We start from the raw sequence: 19,430 nt of genomic DNA on the forward strand, positions 1-19,430 counted from the left end.
GTTCAATTCTCTTCTGTCACTTACTAGCTTTCTGATCATATAAGCAAGTACATTAATCCTTTGAGCTTCAATATCTTCACAGGAGAACTAGAAATGAAACTGTAGTGTGAGAGAGCTGGCTGATTTTTGTTTCTGCTTTCTAGTACTGTGTTCTCCTGTAGAGTAGCTATTAGTCACCTATGTGTGGCTCCTTAAATTAACTAGAATTAAATAAGAGCAAAACTTCATTTCCTCAGTCACACTAATCGAGTTCAGGTTCTTAAGAGCTACAAGTGCCGATGATTGCCGTATGGGACAGGACAGATGCAGAACATTTCCATCGTCACAGAAAGTTGGATGGCACAGCACAGTGAATTTTGCCCAAAGAATGAAAAAGAGTGAGTGACTAAGGAATCGTCACGCTCCTGCTAGACACCTTGTGCTCTGTGAGTGGGGGTGAGGATACAGTAAAACATGTGCCTGGCACTGCTGGATTGATTTTGTTGCTGTTGTCTCTTTTCTTCTTTAATTACACGAGCTTTCTCACTAAGGATCAGGAGTGTATGGAGCCTGAGATCGCTCTGCTCTTCACAGCACAGCCCGTTCTTCCTCTTACCCTCTGAACACCCTTCAGATGCTGTTTTATTCCTCTACAGCGCCTCTTTGATCTTTCCTCAGAAATATGCTGAGAGCTAGAAGTCTGTTTTATAATTTATCTGACATTCTTAAATATCAGTAAAATAATGTCACCCACACATCCATCAATCTGTGATAGGAATTTAAAAAATAAAAAAAATCAATGATTTTTTTCTCTGTCCTGTAATAAAAAAAGTGCTTGCCAAATGTCCCCTCTATGTTCTGAGGTCATGTTGGAAAAGATATTGACTTCTTGTCTCATCACCTCATCATTTCCAAACACTCTACCCTCCAGTGTCAGTTAGTGAACAAAAGAATCCATCAGAAAGCTGCTGAGCTAGATTAGAATGTTTCCCTGCCTACAGTAAAGGGTTCTGCCCCAAGTCAGTAGGTCAACAGGATGAGCTCAGAAGAGAAGAGCATGCTGGGAATTTTCCTGGCATTCAGCTCTCCCAGTTAGCATAAATCTCCACTTGGCGGGGATACAATGCTATTTTATTCATGATTACCTACAGATTTTTTTTTAAGTCTCACGTTTATTTATTTTTAATTTTAAACTCTCTGCCCCATTTTTCTTATATAGCTTTATGGACCTGTATGTGTAAAATACAGAGATTGTGCTCTAAAGGTTAACCACTCACAACACAAGACATTTCTGCTAAGGAAATATATCTAATGGGGGTAGGATTCCCAGGAAACACACTTGAACCCATTAAATGTACTATTATTAGTACCACTTAGAGATTTGGGACTGAGACTGAATTTATCGTATGGGTGGGAAGCAGTGAAGATGAGAGGGAGGTCTCACTCATCACGTGCATTTTGTAACAGGCACAGGGCTGGGCCCCAGGACTACAATGGGCAGTCTCCTCTCATAAAGATTTATAACCTCTGAAACCTGATAAAGGGTCACCAAAAGTTGGAATTGATGGCATTGGGGTATTAACAACTCTTAGCCCAATTGTCTTAAGTTTGTCCACAAATGATACTATCTAACTTTGTTGAGCTGAGAGGAATGATATGTTTGTGTATATGTTCATGTGTGTTCTTCTAGGGAAAAGGAAACAGTAAAAGTCAAAAGGAAAAAGTATCTAGAAGCAATTTCTGCTCCAGGTACCAGCCTAGGAGTTCTTTAGTAAGAGTGCCTGGAAATATTTCTGCATCAGAAGTGTTTTCTATAAAAATGCCCCTGCAAGCAGGGATCGACTTTATCCTTGTTAGATACTCTGTTGTTCGTTTACCATCAAGTTAGAGCTGACTCATGGCTGACCCTCTCCTCCGGGGCATTTTCAGAGGCAGTAAAATGCAAAGGAGGGGATTCGCCATCTTTCTCCCACAGAGCCTCTGGTGGATTCAAACCATGTGCCTTTGCATTGACAACATAGTTCTTTAGCAATAGGCTCCTTGTTTCTATTCTTGTTAGGAGCTGTCGAGTACAACTCACAGAGACCCTGTAAATCACAGATCCTAATCTGTGCCAGCCTCACAATCTCTGACAAACGTAAGCCCATTGCTTCAGTCACAGTGTCAATCCACGGTTGAAGGTCTTTCTCTTCCTTGCTGCCTTCTCCACTTTTCTAAGCATGACGTCCTTCTTCAAGTAATAACATTTTCTACAAATATGCTCAAATAAAATGTATGCGAGATGAATCTTTGTCATTTTTGCCTCCAAGGACCATCCTGGCTGCACCTTCTCTGAGATATACCTGTTAGTTCCTTTGGCAGTTCCAGGGATATTCGCTAGTCTTCTCCCACATCATAGTTCAAAGGCATCAATTTTTCTTCTGTCATCCTTATTTGTTGGCCAGCTTTCAGCAGCATAGCAAGTGACTGAAAAGAACATGGTCTGAATCAAGCATGTCTTCAAGCTCACATCATTGCTTCTCAATATTTTGGAGAGGTCCTTGACTGCAGACTTTCCCCAGGCATTACATCTCCTGATCTCCTAACTGTTGGTACCAAGTATATTGATTGTGGATCCGAGCAAGATTTAGTCATTGAAAGTTTCCAGCTTTTTCTCCATCCATTATGATGTTGCCTATTGGTCCAGTGGTAAGAATTTTTGTCTTCTTGACATTGATATGCAGTATATTGAAGGCTGCAGTTTGATCTCCTACAGCAAGTGTTTCAAGGTCTCCTCACTTTAGAAAAGCAAGGTTGTGTCATCTGCATACCAAATGTTATTGATGTCTTTCTTCAATCCTGATTCCACGTTCTTCTCATTGAGAATATGATTATCTGTAGTCCTTGGTCCTGTAGTGTCTGTATTCACATTCCACATGGAGGAATATTTCACGGGCAAGATGTCTCTGTGAAACAAAATTTGGTTGGAGACAATGAGTTTTAAGCAAAATAAATTTTTCAGTTTTCCAATAGTCTACCTTTTTTCTGTTTACAAAATAAAAATGATAAGATGTAAAATGTGTCGAACACATTGACATAGCATATTGAAAAAAGCAAAACCTAAATTTTCTCTTCACCAAAACTCATTTCATTGTTGGGAAAGCATCTTGTTTCTAAAGTTTGTAGTTCACCTAAATAGAATTTATCAGAACTGAATTAGAATGCATGTGTGAACAGTTGTAATATTGCCTAAATTAATTTAATATTAAATACATTAGGCTTTCACTAAATGCTTAACTTAATATGAAGAAGATATTAAAAATTCTTCTATCTAAAATACATACTGAATTCAGTTCTCTCATTTTTCCAAATGAGTATTTTACTATCAGTTTTTTTACTTTTATGAACATCAAATCAATATTATCAGGAAGTTCAAAACCAAAATATTTTTAAGAATCATTATTAAATGAGATGGACATTTAATACAAAAACATTAAATCCTCACTCAGTTTCATGCAGAGTACTTTTCTAGTATGTTAAAATAAGTGTGTAGATATATATTGACTTTTTTTAAAAGTCGCTATGTGACATTAGTGACATTAACTTTGAAAAAATACTACTAACCTATTTAATAAATGATATTTAATACTAGTAGTATGACATTTATAATTTTTTTAATCTAATAAAGCTATTAGTCCAATATGCTTGCATTTCTTTTCTAAATCTCAAGTTTTCACCAGTCTTAATGGAAACAAGGTGATTCTGTTTTGATTTCTCAGATTTCTTTGCAACTATTTGAACGTTATTCAAGAATTTTGCAGTTTTTTATTAAAAGACTGAAAGTCTACTGTTAGGGTCCTCTCTAAAGTACTCAGGAGCAACAGTGTCTCTCTGGAGACTAAGGTGCGCCTGATACAGGCCATGGTCTTTGCAATCACTTGTTATGCATCAGAGAGCTGGACAGTGACCAAGGAGGATAGAAGGAGAATTGATGCCTTTGCGCTTTGGTGTTGGAGAAGAGTTCTGAAGGTGCCATGGACTGCTAAGAGAACAAACAGGAGAGGGTTAAACCAGGCTGCTCTTTGGAGACAAGGATTCTGAGGCTTCATCTGACATACTTTGGTCATGTTGTAAGGAGAGACAGGTCCTTGGAGAGGGACATCATGGTTGGTAGGGTGGAGGGCAGGCGCAGGAGGGGAAGGCCCTCTGGGAGATGGATTGATTCAGTGACTGGGGCAATCAGGATGAGTGTGTCGGAGGCAATGAGATTGGCACAGAACAGAGCAGAGTTTAGAGCAGTTGTACATATAGCGACCCTAACAACAACAACAAAATGTGCCAGTATAAGTAAATGTTTAAGCAGTTCCTGAAATGCTAGATAACTCTTCACCCCCTGCTCCGTACACCTATGTGGTTCTGTTTGAGTGTACACTCTTCTCTATGTATTGTTAATGTTTCTGTGCACTGTCAGGTTGATTCTGGCTCATTGAAACCCTGTAGGATATAATAGGACTGCCCCCTTTGGTTTTCTAGGCTAAAATCTTTATGGGAGCAGATTTATAGGATTTTTGTTCCATTGAATGGGTGGTGAGTCTGATCAGTCGACCTTTTGCCTATTTGATCTAATTTTATGGTTTTTATATTATAATGGAAAACTCTAATATATTTTACTTCAACTGTCTTAATAGAAGCAATATTCTTTTTCATTTGGGAATATAGTCTTATATGCCTCAGTGCAAAGTCACATCACAGTAGACACATTGTGGCATATGTGCAAGAAGAGACTTACTCATTTTGGACAATGAATAAGGAAAACAGAAGAAAAGTTGCTAACTTTGAACTGTGGTTTTGGAGAAGAGTATTGAATATCCCATGAACTGTTGAAAGAACAAATATATGTCTTTAGAGAAGGTGCAGCCAGGGTACTCCTTGGAGGCAAGGCTGGCAAAGCAAATGCCCACCATTCTCTCTTACTATTTTTTTTTTTTGCATTATAACCAAGATCTTAGGTCCTGCAAAGACTAGAATCAAAATAATGTCATATTCCAACTAGATGTGTGAACTTGAGAAAAATTTTAACCTCCCTAAACTCTAGTTTTTGTCTGTTATGAAGATAATAATACTGGTTTTATTTTTTTAATTATTACATGGATTAAATTAGACAGATTCTAACCACAAAAGCTAGCACTAAGTACTACTACTACTACATTATTATTATTATTATTATTGAAGGGCGCTCTGGTGGCATAGACCAAAAGGAGTTGTGTTGCTAAACCAAAGATGGTGCATGGCTGGCAGTTTGAATATACCAGTGGTTCCACTGGTGAGAGAAATGTGAACACTCTTCTTCCATGTGATTTATAGCCTCCTAAAACTCATTGGAGGGTTAGCTATGAATTAGTCTGACTCAGTAGCAATGACATTTTTTAATACTTTTATTTGATTTTATATAATAATTCCTTTATATTATGTTTTTGTTCATATACATTGTGTTTTATACAATCTTTTAATTATGTTGTGTTTCACACAAAACATGTCCAGGAACTCAAGGGGGCAGGGGAGTGAAGAGATGAGGATAGGTAGGGGTGAAACCACAGGGTTGCACAGTTTGATGGGTGGAGGGAGATGGGGGAAGCAAATGGGAAGGATCCCTGTGAAAAGGCAGGAAAATGATGGGCAAGGTCCAATGGTAGTTGAATTTATAGAATAGAATATATGAGAATGATTGTATGAAACAATGTGAATGAAGAATAGTGTGAAACACTATATAAATTGTGTAAGCAAACCAATTAAAAATAATGTAAAATAGGATGTTTATATGAAACACAATGTAAATGAAAGCAGTAAATTTTTGAAATTCATTATTGAGGGAGCTCTAGTGGTGTAGTCCTTACAGAGTTACATTGCTAACTCGAAGGTCACACTTCCTTCTCTAGGAGTTCAAGTCCACCAGTGGCTCCAAGGGAGAAAGATAGACAGCATCCTTCCATGAAATTTACAGTCTTAGAAACCAGTGGAAGGTTAGCTATGAGCCGGTTTCTACTTGACAGCAATGAGGCGTTTGGTTTTTCCTTTTTATTATTGTGATGTGCCTCATATTACACATATGCCACAGTGTACTTATTGTGATGATACTTGATGCTGAATCACATACAAGAGCATTATAACTAGTAAGATAGTTGAAGTGAAAGGATATTGCTGTTTTCCTTTCTATTACAGAGACCATAAAATCACATCATACAGGTATTATTTAGATATTTCTTAAGAATATTACCTCTCTTAAAATGATTTAAGTAGTTTCAAATTATGCTGATGATTCATTACTATATTCTTGGCTAACATGCACTGTACTTATTTCTATACTTGAATATATAGTTTTATTTCCTTTAAACTATTTCCTTATGGTGATTCCCCCAGAAGTATTGGTGCTGGAGCAAAGGAGATGGCACTTTAATCATTGATAAATGTTGATTTTGTTTTTCTTTCTCAAGGAATACCTACTTGAATCGGAGTTCATATTTGTCCTTCAGGCTCACAGAGAGAAGTACACTAGTAGATATATTCCAGTTTACTACATGGCTGAGTATATACCTATTGGGTAGTGCATGTATTTTAAAAAGTAAATGAATCTGGTGGAAGGAATAGTCTATAGAGAGATGGCACTGCTCACCCAAAGGTGGCTCCTCTCTGCTAATTCCAATCTCCTAGCAATTCCAGGGGAGATTCACAGCCCCTGAAAACCCACTGGAGCACCAGCTATGAATTGATGCCTATTTAATAGCAGTGAGTGAGTGAAAAAGTATGATGTTGTTACGTGCTATTGCGTCAGCTATGACTCATGATGACCCTATGAACAATGGCTCTGAAGCTTGCTCTATCCCAGGTCAGCCTCACCGTTTCTGACATACCTAACTCCATTGCCGTAGTCACTATGCCTGTCCATCTCATCCAAGGTCTTCCTCTCCTATGCTGCCACTCCAGATTTCCAACCTTGATGTCCTTCTCCAAGTACTAGGCACTCCTGGGAACATGCCCAAAGTATGAGATGAACCTTCAAAATCCTTACTTCTAAGGAACACCTGGCTTCACCCTCTCCAGGACAGAACTGTTTGTTCTCTTGACAGTCCAAGATATGCTCAACACTCTTTTCCAGCATCACAACTCAAAGGCATAGATAGATTTCTCCTTCTGTTACACTTAGTCATTATCCAGATCTCTGATGCTTATCAAGCACTTGACAATGGCCTGAATCAGGCACACCTTAATCTGTAGACTGACATTGTTGCTCTTTAGCACTCTAGAAAGTGGACTGACAACAGACCTTCCCAATACAATTAAGTCTTTTGCTTTCCTGACTGCTAGTTTCAAGGGTATTGATTATGGATCTAAGCAAGAGGAAATTGTTAGCAACCTCAATCTTTTCTCATTTAGCATGATACTGCCTATTAGCCCAGTAGTAAGTATCTTTGTTTTCTTGATATTGAGAATTCAATCCATACTGAAGGCTGCAGTCCTTGATCTGCGGTAAGCATTTCAAGTTTTGGTGGGCAGGTTTGTGTTATCTGCATAATGCAGGTTGGTGATGAATCACCCCCAGTCCTGATGCCACATTCATCTTCATAAAGTCCAGTGTCTCAAATGATCTGTTTAACATATACATTGAACCATGCAATGTTCCCCTGCCGTGTTTGGACAACAGCGCCCTGGTTTAAGTGTAGCACAATCAAGTATTCTGAGATTCCCATTCTTCTCATAGTTCGGAACAGTTTGTTGTGAGCCACACAGTCAAATGACTTTGTATATTTGATAAAACACAAATAGACATCCTTCTGGTACTCGGTGCTTTCAGCCAAGATCTGACATCAGCAATGACATTCCTAGTGCTGCTGCCCCTTCTAAACCCAGCGTGTATTTGTGGCAGTTCTCTGTCAGTGTACTGTTGCAGTTGATTTTGGATAATTTTCAGCAACTTTTTGTTTGCATGAGATCGTGTTTGATCTTTTCCACATTCTGTTGGATCACCTTTTTTTGGGAATAGGAATAAATACGGATATTTCCCAGTCAGTTGGCCAGGTCACTGTCGTCTAGATTTCTTAGTGCACCAGCTGAGCACGTCCAGCGCTGCATCTGTTAGTTAAATAGGTCAATTTTTCTTCCATCAGTGCCTGTGAATATGGCTAAAGGTGGGTGATCCATATAGTAAGCATTCTTTTCTCAGCATCCCCCCCCCTTATTAGGTTCCTTAGCCATTTGAGGCAGTCCTTGTTTATATATGAGGAATACTTTTTTTTATCTTTAGATGGATGATGTTTAATGCTATTAGGTCATTTTGATTGTAAAGTAGTCTAGCTTAAGGGAAGAAGAAATCCCCCGGCTTATATTTGCATTTAAAATAACATAATTTTAGAAAAGGTGAATAAGCTCCCATAGGGTCAGTACCACTAACATTCAGTAGGCTATCAAGGCAAAACCAGGAGGCACTACTTTTTCATAGCCTGAATCATTAAGCCTCAAGTCCATCAGACAGGCATTCTTGTAGCCCTGTTTCCAATGTCAACATAAAGGCTGAACTTTGTACAAGTCACACTACCTCTTTTCCTTTTTTAAAGCAAGCATTTTTATGATAATGTAACCAGCACTTCTGGATCTCAGATGTAAACACTATAATTTAAGACTACTTAATATATGCACAAGCATAATATACTTAAAAACAAATCACCACTTTCCTTGCCTTTTTAAATTGTATTTCAGAATCCAATGTTCTAATGTGTCTTCCAAACTCATGGCACAAACACAAAATAAAAAGATACTTAATATCCATGTTGTGATTGTGTTGATTAGTAACAGCTTTCTGCATTTATCTGTAAATAATAAATTTTGTATGTGTGCTATAATCAAATAATTTATTACTATAATAAAATATATACATAGAATAGAATAATACAGTTTTTTAAACTGCCCTTGAAATATCTCTTGATATGATTGCATTTAATTTAATAAATTACTCTTTAAGTATTACTGTTTGAGCATATAATGTTTAAATTCTAAACCACTTTTACAGTTAAAGGTATTTTCTGTAAATTTCACTTAAAAAATCTGTTTTATCTTTATATTGGTTTGCATACAAGATATAGAGACATTTATTTCAGTCTTTCATTCACATGTACTTCATATAATCACTCATATGCACTGTGTTTTATAAAATGAAATACTATTGATCTATGCCTATTATTATAATTTCTTTTCAAGTCTTGGATCATTCTTATTCTTTCACTCCCAACCCTCAATCTGACCACTAAACTCTGCTATCCTAGTGGTTCCCCCTTTAGCCATTTTCTGCCTCTTCTTTGGGCATTTATATACATCTTACTTGTTATCCTATTTTGTTTTGGGTCTTTTGCCCCCCCCCCCCAGTTTCCCTCCTGCCTCTTTTTCCCCCTTTGGACTTCTGTATACATCTTACTAGTAGTCCTTCTATTTTTGTCATTATGAGACTGAGTTCACTCAGGTAGTGCTCTCTAGTCTCTCCCATGTTACATTAGTGCTGCATAATATTCCCTTTTGTTAATGTCCCCCAGTTTCTCAACCTATTTGTTGATAAGCATTTGGACTGTTGAAATTTTCTTGTTTAAAAAATCAATTTTTAAGAAGCCTTAAGTATAGTTATCATGTTGCTGCAAATGATGGCAAAATGTGCTTCTGAGCACGGTTGTCAATTTAAAAGTGTGCGGCAACGTGTTATCAGTTACATTTTATATTTGAACTTATGGAAAAATACAAAATTGTTATGTGCCATCGAGTCATCTGCAACCTGTAGCGACCCTATGTACAGCAGCTCTGAAGCCTGCCCTGTCCTGAACCAGTCTCACTGATTCCAACACATCAACTCCATTGCCCTAATTATTATATCAATCCATCTTCCTCTCTGTGCTGTCTCTTCACCCTTCCAAGCATGATATCCTTCTCTAAGGACTGGTCCCTCCTGGCCACATGCCCAAACTATGTGAGACAGAGCTTCAAAACCCTAGCCTCCAAGGAGAAAATTGGTTTCACCCTCTCCAAGATAGACCTGTTTGTTTTCTTGGAGGTCTACAGTATGCTCAAGACTCTTCTCCAGCACCACAACTCAAATGCATCGATTCTTCTTCTGTCATTCTTGGTCCTTGTCTACCTATCTGATGCATAGAGAGTAATTGCAAAGACCATGGCCTGGATCTTAGTCTCTAGACTGATATCATTGCTTTGGAGCGATCCCTAACAGCAGGTTTTTTCAGTGCAATTCATCTAGATTTGTTTTACTAGCATATATAATAAATAGCCTTTTACCCTTACCACTAATTTAGAAAATATTTGTCATCCTGGTCATTTGCTGGTCAAAACAAAATTTAAAATATTATCCAAAATCTTTTAGCAATAATTTAATATTCTCCTTGATGAAAATATTCTTTCATCAAATAGAAAAAAAAATAGCTCTGGATATAAAAACTGAAAATAAAGGAAATAACAAGATAAAATAATACTTTAAATTACTTCTGGTGAACTCATGCACATAAACCAATGTGAAATAAATTCTTAATATGTGAGAATGATCAGCTTTTTCAGTGGAACTGTTAGAATGAATGTTTATAGAAAAAAATTCATTTAAAATTTATCATAATCTGAACATGAGTTCAAATTTTCTTTTTAATCATGTTTTGGAGAAAACAAATATACATCTATAATATTACTTGTTATTCTCTGTTATAGAAAATGGCATTTAATTAAGACTACTCAGAATATTTAAATTGGTTTGATCATTATATTGCATTATGTAATATTTAAAAACACACATTTTGGCAAAAGAATGCCTCTTGAGTCATTAATGTTGCCTGGAGAATATTAATACTATTTCTTAAATGAATTCTGGTATAGATTCATTTGTAAAAACTGGCCAAGTAGGAGACTTAACGTTGAGTTCTTTTTGAATATTTTAAATAACTGGCAACATGTCCAGTTGATTGGTTTGGAAAAAATACATTTAAAAACTCTTAAACACTCATCTGCCTATTAATGCATCATGCTCTGTGTTGAAAATGATAATACATTTATTAATACAGAGAAGCAGTTTAATTGTGGGAGCCCATAAACCGAGAAACAGAAAAGTTCCATAAGTGATTTTTTTTTAAAAATTCAGTACTGAACAGTATTAGATGATTTATTCCCATCATGCTTTTTAAGTAATCCTGAGCAGACATGAGAGCAAAAAATGAAAACACCAAATTTTTCTTTTTTAGCAAAAACAGATGTGAATTGGCCTCATCGGTCTGACAGGAGGAACTGATTGCACGGTAACATGAATCGTAAAATTTATTCATCTGTGATACCTGGGCTGGAAAGAAGTAACATAGCAGCCTGCCTGTTAATTCTCAAGCCTGTTTGCAAGATTGAACCTTTGGTTTCTGGGAACATGAATTTGAGGAAGCTTCTAAACCCAGCTGAGCAGAGCGACTCACTGTGCCTAAACAATTTACTTACCATACTTTATATTGAACACCTTCTTTCTACCTGGGAGACCAGAATTTTGGCCATGCAAAGGCTACCTCTGTGATCACCCTCCAGCCACACTGTGGGAGCTGGTTCTCTGGTGAGCTGCTCTGATTGGCACTGTGTCACCACTATTGTTGGTAGGGATCTTAAGCTCATTTTATGGTTGCACTTGAGAGGACTTTGCAAGCTTATACCTGGTTTCCCTGAACTTTGCCCCATGTACATTTTTCCCTTTGGTAATTTTGTTTTTTTATCCCTTTATAAGTCATAGCCCCCAGTACAACCATATGCAGAGTCTATGAATTCTGTAAATTTTCCTCTAACCTGGGTGTGGCTGTGGGCTTCTCTCAGCACAGCCCGCGATGATAATTTGGAGAATATCAAGGAGGCAGCTACTTACTTCATGTGCGGATACCAAGGCTCCACGTCACAGCACCTCAGAGAGGTCCTAGTTGTACTTCTCTCATCTTTTTGTTAGTATTTAGGGAGGATACCTTGACATAATTATTTTCCAAATTAGAATTAAGTTCTTTGTTATTACATGCCATTGAGTTCTTTCTGTTCATGGCAACCCCCTGAGTGCAGAGTAGAGCTACTCTGTAGGGTAAAATAGATCATGGAGATCTTTTGGAAGCTGATCTCAAAGCTTGTGCTCTGAGGTACAAAAGGTATATATCTTTTGGCAAGTAGTGTAATTTCATCTTGAGAGGTGCCGCTGAGTTGACCAACTCATAGGAACTCTGTGAACAGATCTGAAGCTTGCCCTATCCTAAACGGTCGTCACAATCTCTGATATGATATAAGCCCATCGTAGTAGTCACTGTGCTGGTTCTTTTTGTTGAAGGTCTTTCTTTCTCTGACCCTCAGTTTTTTCCAGCATAAATCCTTATCCATGGACTAGCCCCTCCTGAAACATGTTCACATTATGTACGATGAAGTTTCACCATTCTTGCCTCCAGGCAGCCCTCTTGTTCCACATCTTCCTTGTTTGTTCTTTTAAAACTCCACTGGGTGTTCAGTACATTCTTCCAGAACCACAGTTCAAAGGCATCAGTTCTTCTTCTGTCATTCTTACTCACTGTCCAACCTTCATATGCATAAAAAGACTATGGCTTGGATCAGGTGCACCTTGGTTTTTAAGCTGACACCTTTGCTCTTTAGCACTTTTGGCAGCAGATTTTCCTAATGCAACGTGTCTTGATTTCTTGATTGCTATTGTCATGGGTGTTGACTGTGGACCCAAGTAAGATTATTATGATATTGCCCTGTTGTAACAGTGGTGAGAATCTTTGTTTTCTTGATGTTGAGTTGTGGCCCATATGGAGACTATAGTCTCTGACCTTCTGCAACAAAGATTTTGAGTTCTCTTCACTTTCAGCAAGCAGGGGCATGTCATCTTCATAACACAGGTTGCTCATGAGTTTTCCTCTAATCCACATTCTTCTTCATACAGTCCAGCTTCTCAAATGATCTGCTCAGCATGTAAATTGAATAGGTATGGAGAAAGGATGCAACCCTTATGCATACCTTCCTGATGTTAAACCGTACACTGGAGTTTGATTTGAAATATTAAATAATTCTCCCCCTTCTGACCTACCAGAAATCTGGCAATTAAATTTTTGTCTTCTCTTGAAGGTGCTTTCCTCCGAATTCTGATGTTTGTACTGCAGCTGGCTTCCATGTAAACATGACATATTTTCCTCTTAAATTTTAGTCACAGGAAGCCAGGCATTCTTTTGAGAGTGCAAAACATTATGTAAGCTTATTACTAAATTTCCACTGGATTGGCAAAAATCACAAAGAATTATGCATAACTTACTTTTGAACAGTCAAATCCCTTTCTTCCTGAAGTTCCAGAAACTACTTTTAAAATTAACTATTACATAAGAAAATATTTAACATATACCTATTTGATGACAGCAAAACCCTAACTTTTCACTTAATCTTAAGCTATTCCCCTCCTCAATTTATTATATCTAGTATGCTTTGTTTTAAAGGAACAGTTTAGTGACTAGCAATATGAAAAATTTTATCTGATAGTTATTTTGAGGGAAAAAATAGAGTTAAGTGTGTAATAGTTCTTTGAGGCCAGTGTAATGACAAGAGCACTTAGGAAATCTCTGCAGGGCTCATCTTAAATGGATGTGAATAGCAAATCAACTGTAGTTTAAGCTGCCTAATGTGAAGAATTCCAATCTCAGATAAAACAACTTAGGAGGTCCTTGGAGCAGAGTTCTCCCAAAGAATGTGTGAGTTAGGCTAGAACTCCTCAAAGCTTATCAGCAGGTTAGCATTGGTTTAGGACTGTTTACTAATGGTCTATAACTCAAACACAAGTTCATTGCTATCAAGTCAGAGTTGACCATAGTTGAACCTCAAGTGGGTACCAGAGGCTGTAAGACGTACAAGGGGAGAATGCTCATCTTTCTCCCAGGAAGCAAGTGGATGCTCTGAAACTCAAAAGAAGCAACACCTTTCATTTTGCTGCACAACTTGATACTGACGGAGCCACCAAAGCCCCTGGTCCTGGTCTCTCACTGTTCCTGCTGCTGGGCTCCGTCAGTTCACAGGTCACAGCCTTCCCCCCGCAGGTTTTCCAAAGCTGTAAATTGCACAGGAGGAGGCTGCCCATCTTTCTCCAGTGGAGCAGCTGGTGGATCAGAGCCCTAGGCCCTTGAATTGGCAGCACAGCTGCTTGTCTCTAAGCCACAAGGGCTCCCTGGTCTATCATAAGATCACTGTCAAACCAAAACCAAACCCACTGTTCTTAAAACAGTTTCAACTCATGATGCACTTCATAGCTGAACTAAGGCTGTAATTTGTATGGGAAGATATTGCCCATCTTTGTCCTGTGGAGAAAGTGGTAGATTCAAATCACCTGAGAGGCTTGGCCTTGGGGACCAGTCCAACTCCTTATGGACTATTCCAACAGAGGTCTTAACCTACCATGTTGTTGTTATATGCAGTCTGATTGTAACTAACTCAGAGCCTACCCTCCAGCAGGTTTTCTGAGCCAGCAGATTGCACAGAAGGAGATTCCCCATCTTTCTCTCACAGAGCAGCTGGTGGATTCAAACCACATGCCTTTGGATTGGCAGTACAGCTCCTTACCACTAGGTCATTACAGTTTAGTCTACCATTGTTGTTGTGTGCACCACCTATAGACATTGAAAATATTTTAAAACATTGCTAATACATTGGAATATGTGACCACTTTTTAACAGTCCACTGTTTTAGTATTTTTCAAAAGTATTGGTCTGTGATAGAGTGATCTTTTGTTCTTAAATAGTCCCCAACAATGGCTGATTTAAGAATGCTTGTTTTTAGACATCAGCTTCTGTATTCCAACACAAAAAATATCTGAGAATGGGACAGGCCTCTGAATCTGTATTCTAACTAGCTACCCATGTCATTCTCCTTTATGCTGAATTTTGAGAACTACTGTTTTAGAGGAAGAGACCACTTAACTACATAACTCACAGGTTTCTCTAAATATTCTTGGATGCCCTTTTGCATGGAGTCATGAAACAGTCCAGCACTTGACTACTAAATGAATGGCTGGTAGTTGAGACCCACCCAACAGATCTGAGGAGAAAGACCTGGAAATCTGCTCCAGTGACGATTCCAGTCAAGGAAATCCAATGACAAATCTCTACTCTGTCCCATAGGGTCACTATGAGTCAAAAATCAGCTCAGTGACACTCAGTAACATTTTGCCGGTGATCCCCTTTAATAGCCACAGTGTGGAAGAATGGCGACTTCTACATAACTGATGAAGGTACCCATGAATTGAACTGTTTTGCTACTGAATTGTGTTAGTTTGTCATGGAAACTCTCGGGCAGCAGTCTCTAGAGGACTTGTAGAGACCTGCAGTTTCTAGCTACTGCTCCTCTACTAGTGAAAGACACTTTTGAAGTCACTTCATGGCCATGTACAGGGAAGTTGTTGTGTAGGGCTCTCTGCACCACCAGTGTCCATGAAGTCGCTGGCACTGCTTTTGGGCTGTCTCTCTGTAGAGCCTTCCAGCTCTAAGCCATGCCCTGCTGATGAAGAGCAGTCAGCAGCGTCACAGTCACCCTGGAAACCATCACCAACCTCACAGAACCTAATCCCTATAAAGATCTCTAGAGGTAGCAATGCATACCAAAAGGCTTCTTGCTTCTTTCCGCTTTAAAATAACCAAATAAAAAGAAATTTATCTGGTGGTTTGAACCCTCCAGGCATTTAGAGGAAGAAGAGAGATGATCTCCTTTTGTGCTACTTAAAGCCTCCAAAAACCCACTGCAGAATTGGCTATGAGTTGATTCCATCTGGATAGCAAGAAGAGTTGTTGAATTGGATAAATGGCCTTTTCAGTCACCATATCAACTTCTTAATAGGTAATTTTATGAAGAGGAGAAAAATTTTCAGAAAGAAGTAGCTGTCAAATAGAAAAGAATTTCCTGTATGATCCATGCTGGAGGTTCCCATGCTGGCACCCCACTGTGCTAAGAACCCAGGGAGCACAGCTTCTCCGGGGTACTTTCTGAATGCACTGACTCCTTGCCACTCTTTATTACCTTCACCTGTATCACAGTCACTTGAAGACAACCAAAAGAGTGGTCATAGTGGGTTCAGTAGATCAGTTGTGGTAGAATTGGTAGGAAATAGGAAATAACAGATGATAACATCATTTAGACAGACTTCTTAAAAACAACTAAACTTCATAGAGTATCAAATGATATGGTTTACTCTTAGCCATACTTCTGTGCCATGCCTTTAAATTTACATCTTTGCAATTGTAACCATTTTTCTCTTCTGAGATAGCATCCTTTCTATTCCCTTTCCTCTTGTCTATGAGGCAGTTCCATTAAGAACAAAGCCGTACCTTTTCTAGGATGCTCTGGGGGCCTGTGGGTAAGAAGCTGCCCACAGGAGAAGGATAAGCAATCTCCCCCCATGTGATTTACTCCCTCTGAAAACCCACTGGAAGGTCAGCTATGGGTTCGTTCCAACTTGATGGTACCTACCAGCAATATACCTTTTCAAGGAATCCTTTATGGATCTCCAAGTCAAATTAAGCTACTTTTGTCTTTCAACTCCTCTTCGACAGGAATTTCATTTTGTCAGCATGTTATTGATTGAGGAATGAGATTACCTTCTATAGACAGATACTGGTGATAGTAGGAACTAAGTATGATGTAAAGATACATATATTGTTGGTTGACATCTAGTGTGACTCATAGCGACCCTATGAACAAAAAGCCTGAAGCCTATCGTCATTTCTCCAGATTCATAGAGTTTCCATAGGCATGTGGTATAGGAAGTGGATGCCACTCCTGCTTCCAAACCTGTCTTAAACTGAGAACTCCATCAAACACTGTCATCTATGGGCAGCCATTATGGCATTTGACCCACAATGATAAAATGCTCAGCTTCACAGCAAACCTAGATTACCTTAGTACAACACATTGACAGAAGGGTGCTATACAACACTCTCACTCTCTTTCTCTCTGTCTCTCTCCTCTCTTCTTCCTCTTCCCCCTCCTCTGTGTGTGTGTGTTTGTGTGAGATATGTATATGATATGTGTGAGATAGATAGATAGATTATATATATAATCTACCTACCTAGACCAAGATGCCATTGTCTGAACAGAGAAGGGGAACACTGCGTTGATTAAAATCCATAATGGTGTACTTTGGGACTGTATCCTCCCATACCTTTTCAATCTGTATGTAAAGAAACTCATTTGAGAAGCTGGACTTTATGACAAGGAATGTGACATCAGAATCAGAGGAAGATTTTACAGCCTATGTTAAGCAAATGACATAATTTTGTTTGCCAAAAGTGAGAAGTACCTGAGGTGCTTATTTCATAAGGTCAAAGACTACAGCATTCACTATGGATTCCATCTCAACATCAAGAAAATAAAAATTCTCACTACCATGCCAAGAAGCAAAATTATGATAGATGGAGAGAAGATTGAAGTGATTATATATTTTGTCTTGCTAGAATCCACAATAAATACCCTTGACAATAGCAGTCAAAAAAATAAACATGTGGCATTGGGGAAGTCTTTTGTATTGAGGAGTGTATTGTGTTGTGTACTATGGAGTCAGAACCTACCCATAGCGCACCCTCCAGCAGGTTTTCAGTGACAGTCAATAGCAAGGGAGGAGATTGCCTGTCCTTCTCCTGCAGAGCAGCCGTGGCCTTGAACCATGTGTCTTTGTGATTGCAGTGTGGCTTCTTGCCACTAGGCCACCACCAGAGCTGCCTTAGTGATGTCAGTTTCTAATCCATGGTCTTTTCAGTTGCTTCATCGTCTTCAGAAATCTGGACATTGATTAAGGGAGATAGTAACAGAATTGAGACCTTTGAGTTACAGTATTTTAAAAAAGTGTTGAATATCCATGGACTGACAAAAAAACCAAACAAGTATGTCTTGGAGAAGGTGCAGCCAGGATTCTCCTTAGAGGGAAGAATATTAAAACTCCACATCACTTACTTTGGGCATGTGGTTAGAAGAGGCCAGTCCTTGGAAAAGGACATCATGGTTAGAAAAGTGGAGGGTCAGTGAAAGAAAGAAAAGCCTCAACAAGATGGAATGACAACGATGGCTAGAGCAGTGGTCTCGAGTATAGCAGGGATGTTCAGGTCCACTGTTAATACGGTCGCTATGAGTCATGGTCGACCCGAGGCATCTAAGAACAACAGTTAATGATGGTGGTGGCAGGACTGGCAGAAGAAAGTTCTTTAGCCTGGACCAGGCTCTTTAGCCTGATGATTATTAAATTTTATAGCTGTCTATTGGAAACATTTTTAAAACCTTTAAGTGATAGTTCCAATGAGAAAAATAAGTTATATTTGAATGTTGAACTTTGTGCCTCTTAACTCCATTTCTTTCCATTAAGCTAAGCATACGGTTGTTCCATTACACAGTTGAGTTTTACAACTCTTCAAGCAGCTATTTTATAATCCTTATAGTAATTAAAATAAATCATTTATATTCAGTTTTTCATAACATTTGTTTCTCTGGCCCATAATCTTTTGATTACAAAATCAGACTGTACTTGTCTGTCAGTGTGATTAAATAGCTACAAACAGGTTGGGCATATGTATATAATATGTTATATTGTAACTCCAGTTACAAACCTATCACTCACCAGACAGTGATATCCTGGATTCATGTAGGTGAGTGATGCTGTCTTTTCATCCCTGGGTCTCTACCCACAAAATCTATTTAACAAGTGTTTCTGAATGGTATCATATCCTAGTATGCTGTGTGCCTCCATTAAGTGTGGGAACTTCGCACCCACACAGAGTGGAAGTTAAAGCATTACAAGTGTAAAGATCACAAGGAAGTGAAGACAGAACAAAGGCCCCATGCTGTCATCGTTCCTCATCACAAATAAAAAGCAACTGAATTGTCTTTTCATTTCAGGAATCCTCATCATGATGTCCATGTGCAGAGAAGTGCACGTGTACGAATACATCCCCTCTGTCCGGCAGACAGAACTTTGTCACTACCACGAGCTGTACTATGACGCAGCCTGCACGCTTGGGGCGTACCACCCACTGCTCTATGAGAAGCTCCTGGTGCAGCGCATGAACACGGGGGTCCAGGAGGATCTGCATCGGAAGGGGAAGGTGACCCTGCCTGGGCTCTGGGCTGTAAGCTGTCCTGCACCCAATCCCGTGCCGCACGCTTAACGAGAGACTGTGGGGAATCTATGTGCAATAAGTACTACTGATGTGCTCTGTTTTACAAAAGAATACTTGAAGATAGGTTTTAAACAATGTAGGCTTGAGTCTTTAAACTGTTAACTTAGTGGTGGCCACAAGAATTCTTGTCTTATTGAGCCATTGAGTATTTATTACTGCTTTGACTAGAGAAATGGAATAATAACTAAGAGCTCAAAGATGAAAACAAATCCACCCAACAGTAACTAGAATGAAAACAAA

General features: G+C 38.7%; 1 protein-coding gene across 1 annotated transcript in view; it reads left to right on the plus strand.

The window, feature by feature from the left end:
• Nucleotides 1-19,178, plus strand: part of ST6GAL2 (ST6 beta-galactosamide alpha-2,6-sialyltranferase 2) — a 48,793-nt gene extending 29,615 nt beyond the window's left edge. The window contains exon 5 of the mRNA XM_006883833.1: nucleotides 18,910-19,178. Coding sequence (XP_006883895.1) covers nucleotides 18,910-19,178 — 269 coding nt within the window. The remainder of the gene's footprint in view (nucleotides 1-18,909) is intronic.
• The last annotated feature ends 252 nt before the right edge of the window (nucleotides 19,179-19,430 follow it).

The sequence above is a fragment of the Elephantulus edwardii genome, unplaced genomic scaffold (genome assembly GCF_000299155.1).
Source record: "Elephantulus edwardii isolate Elephantulus edwardi_28Jun2011 unplaced genomic scaffold, EleEdw1.0 scaffold00030, whole genome shotgun sequence".
NCBI lineage: Eukaryota > Metazoa > Chordata > Mammalia > Macroscelidea > Macroscelididae > Elephantulus > Elephantulus edwardii.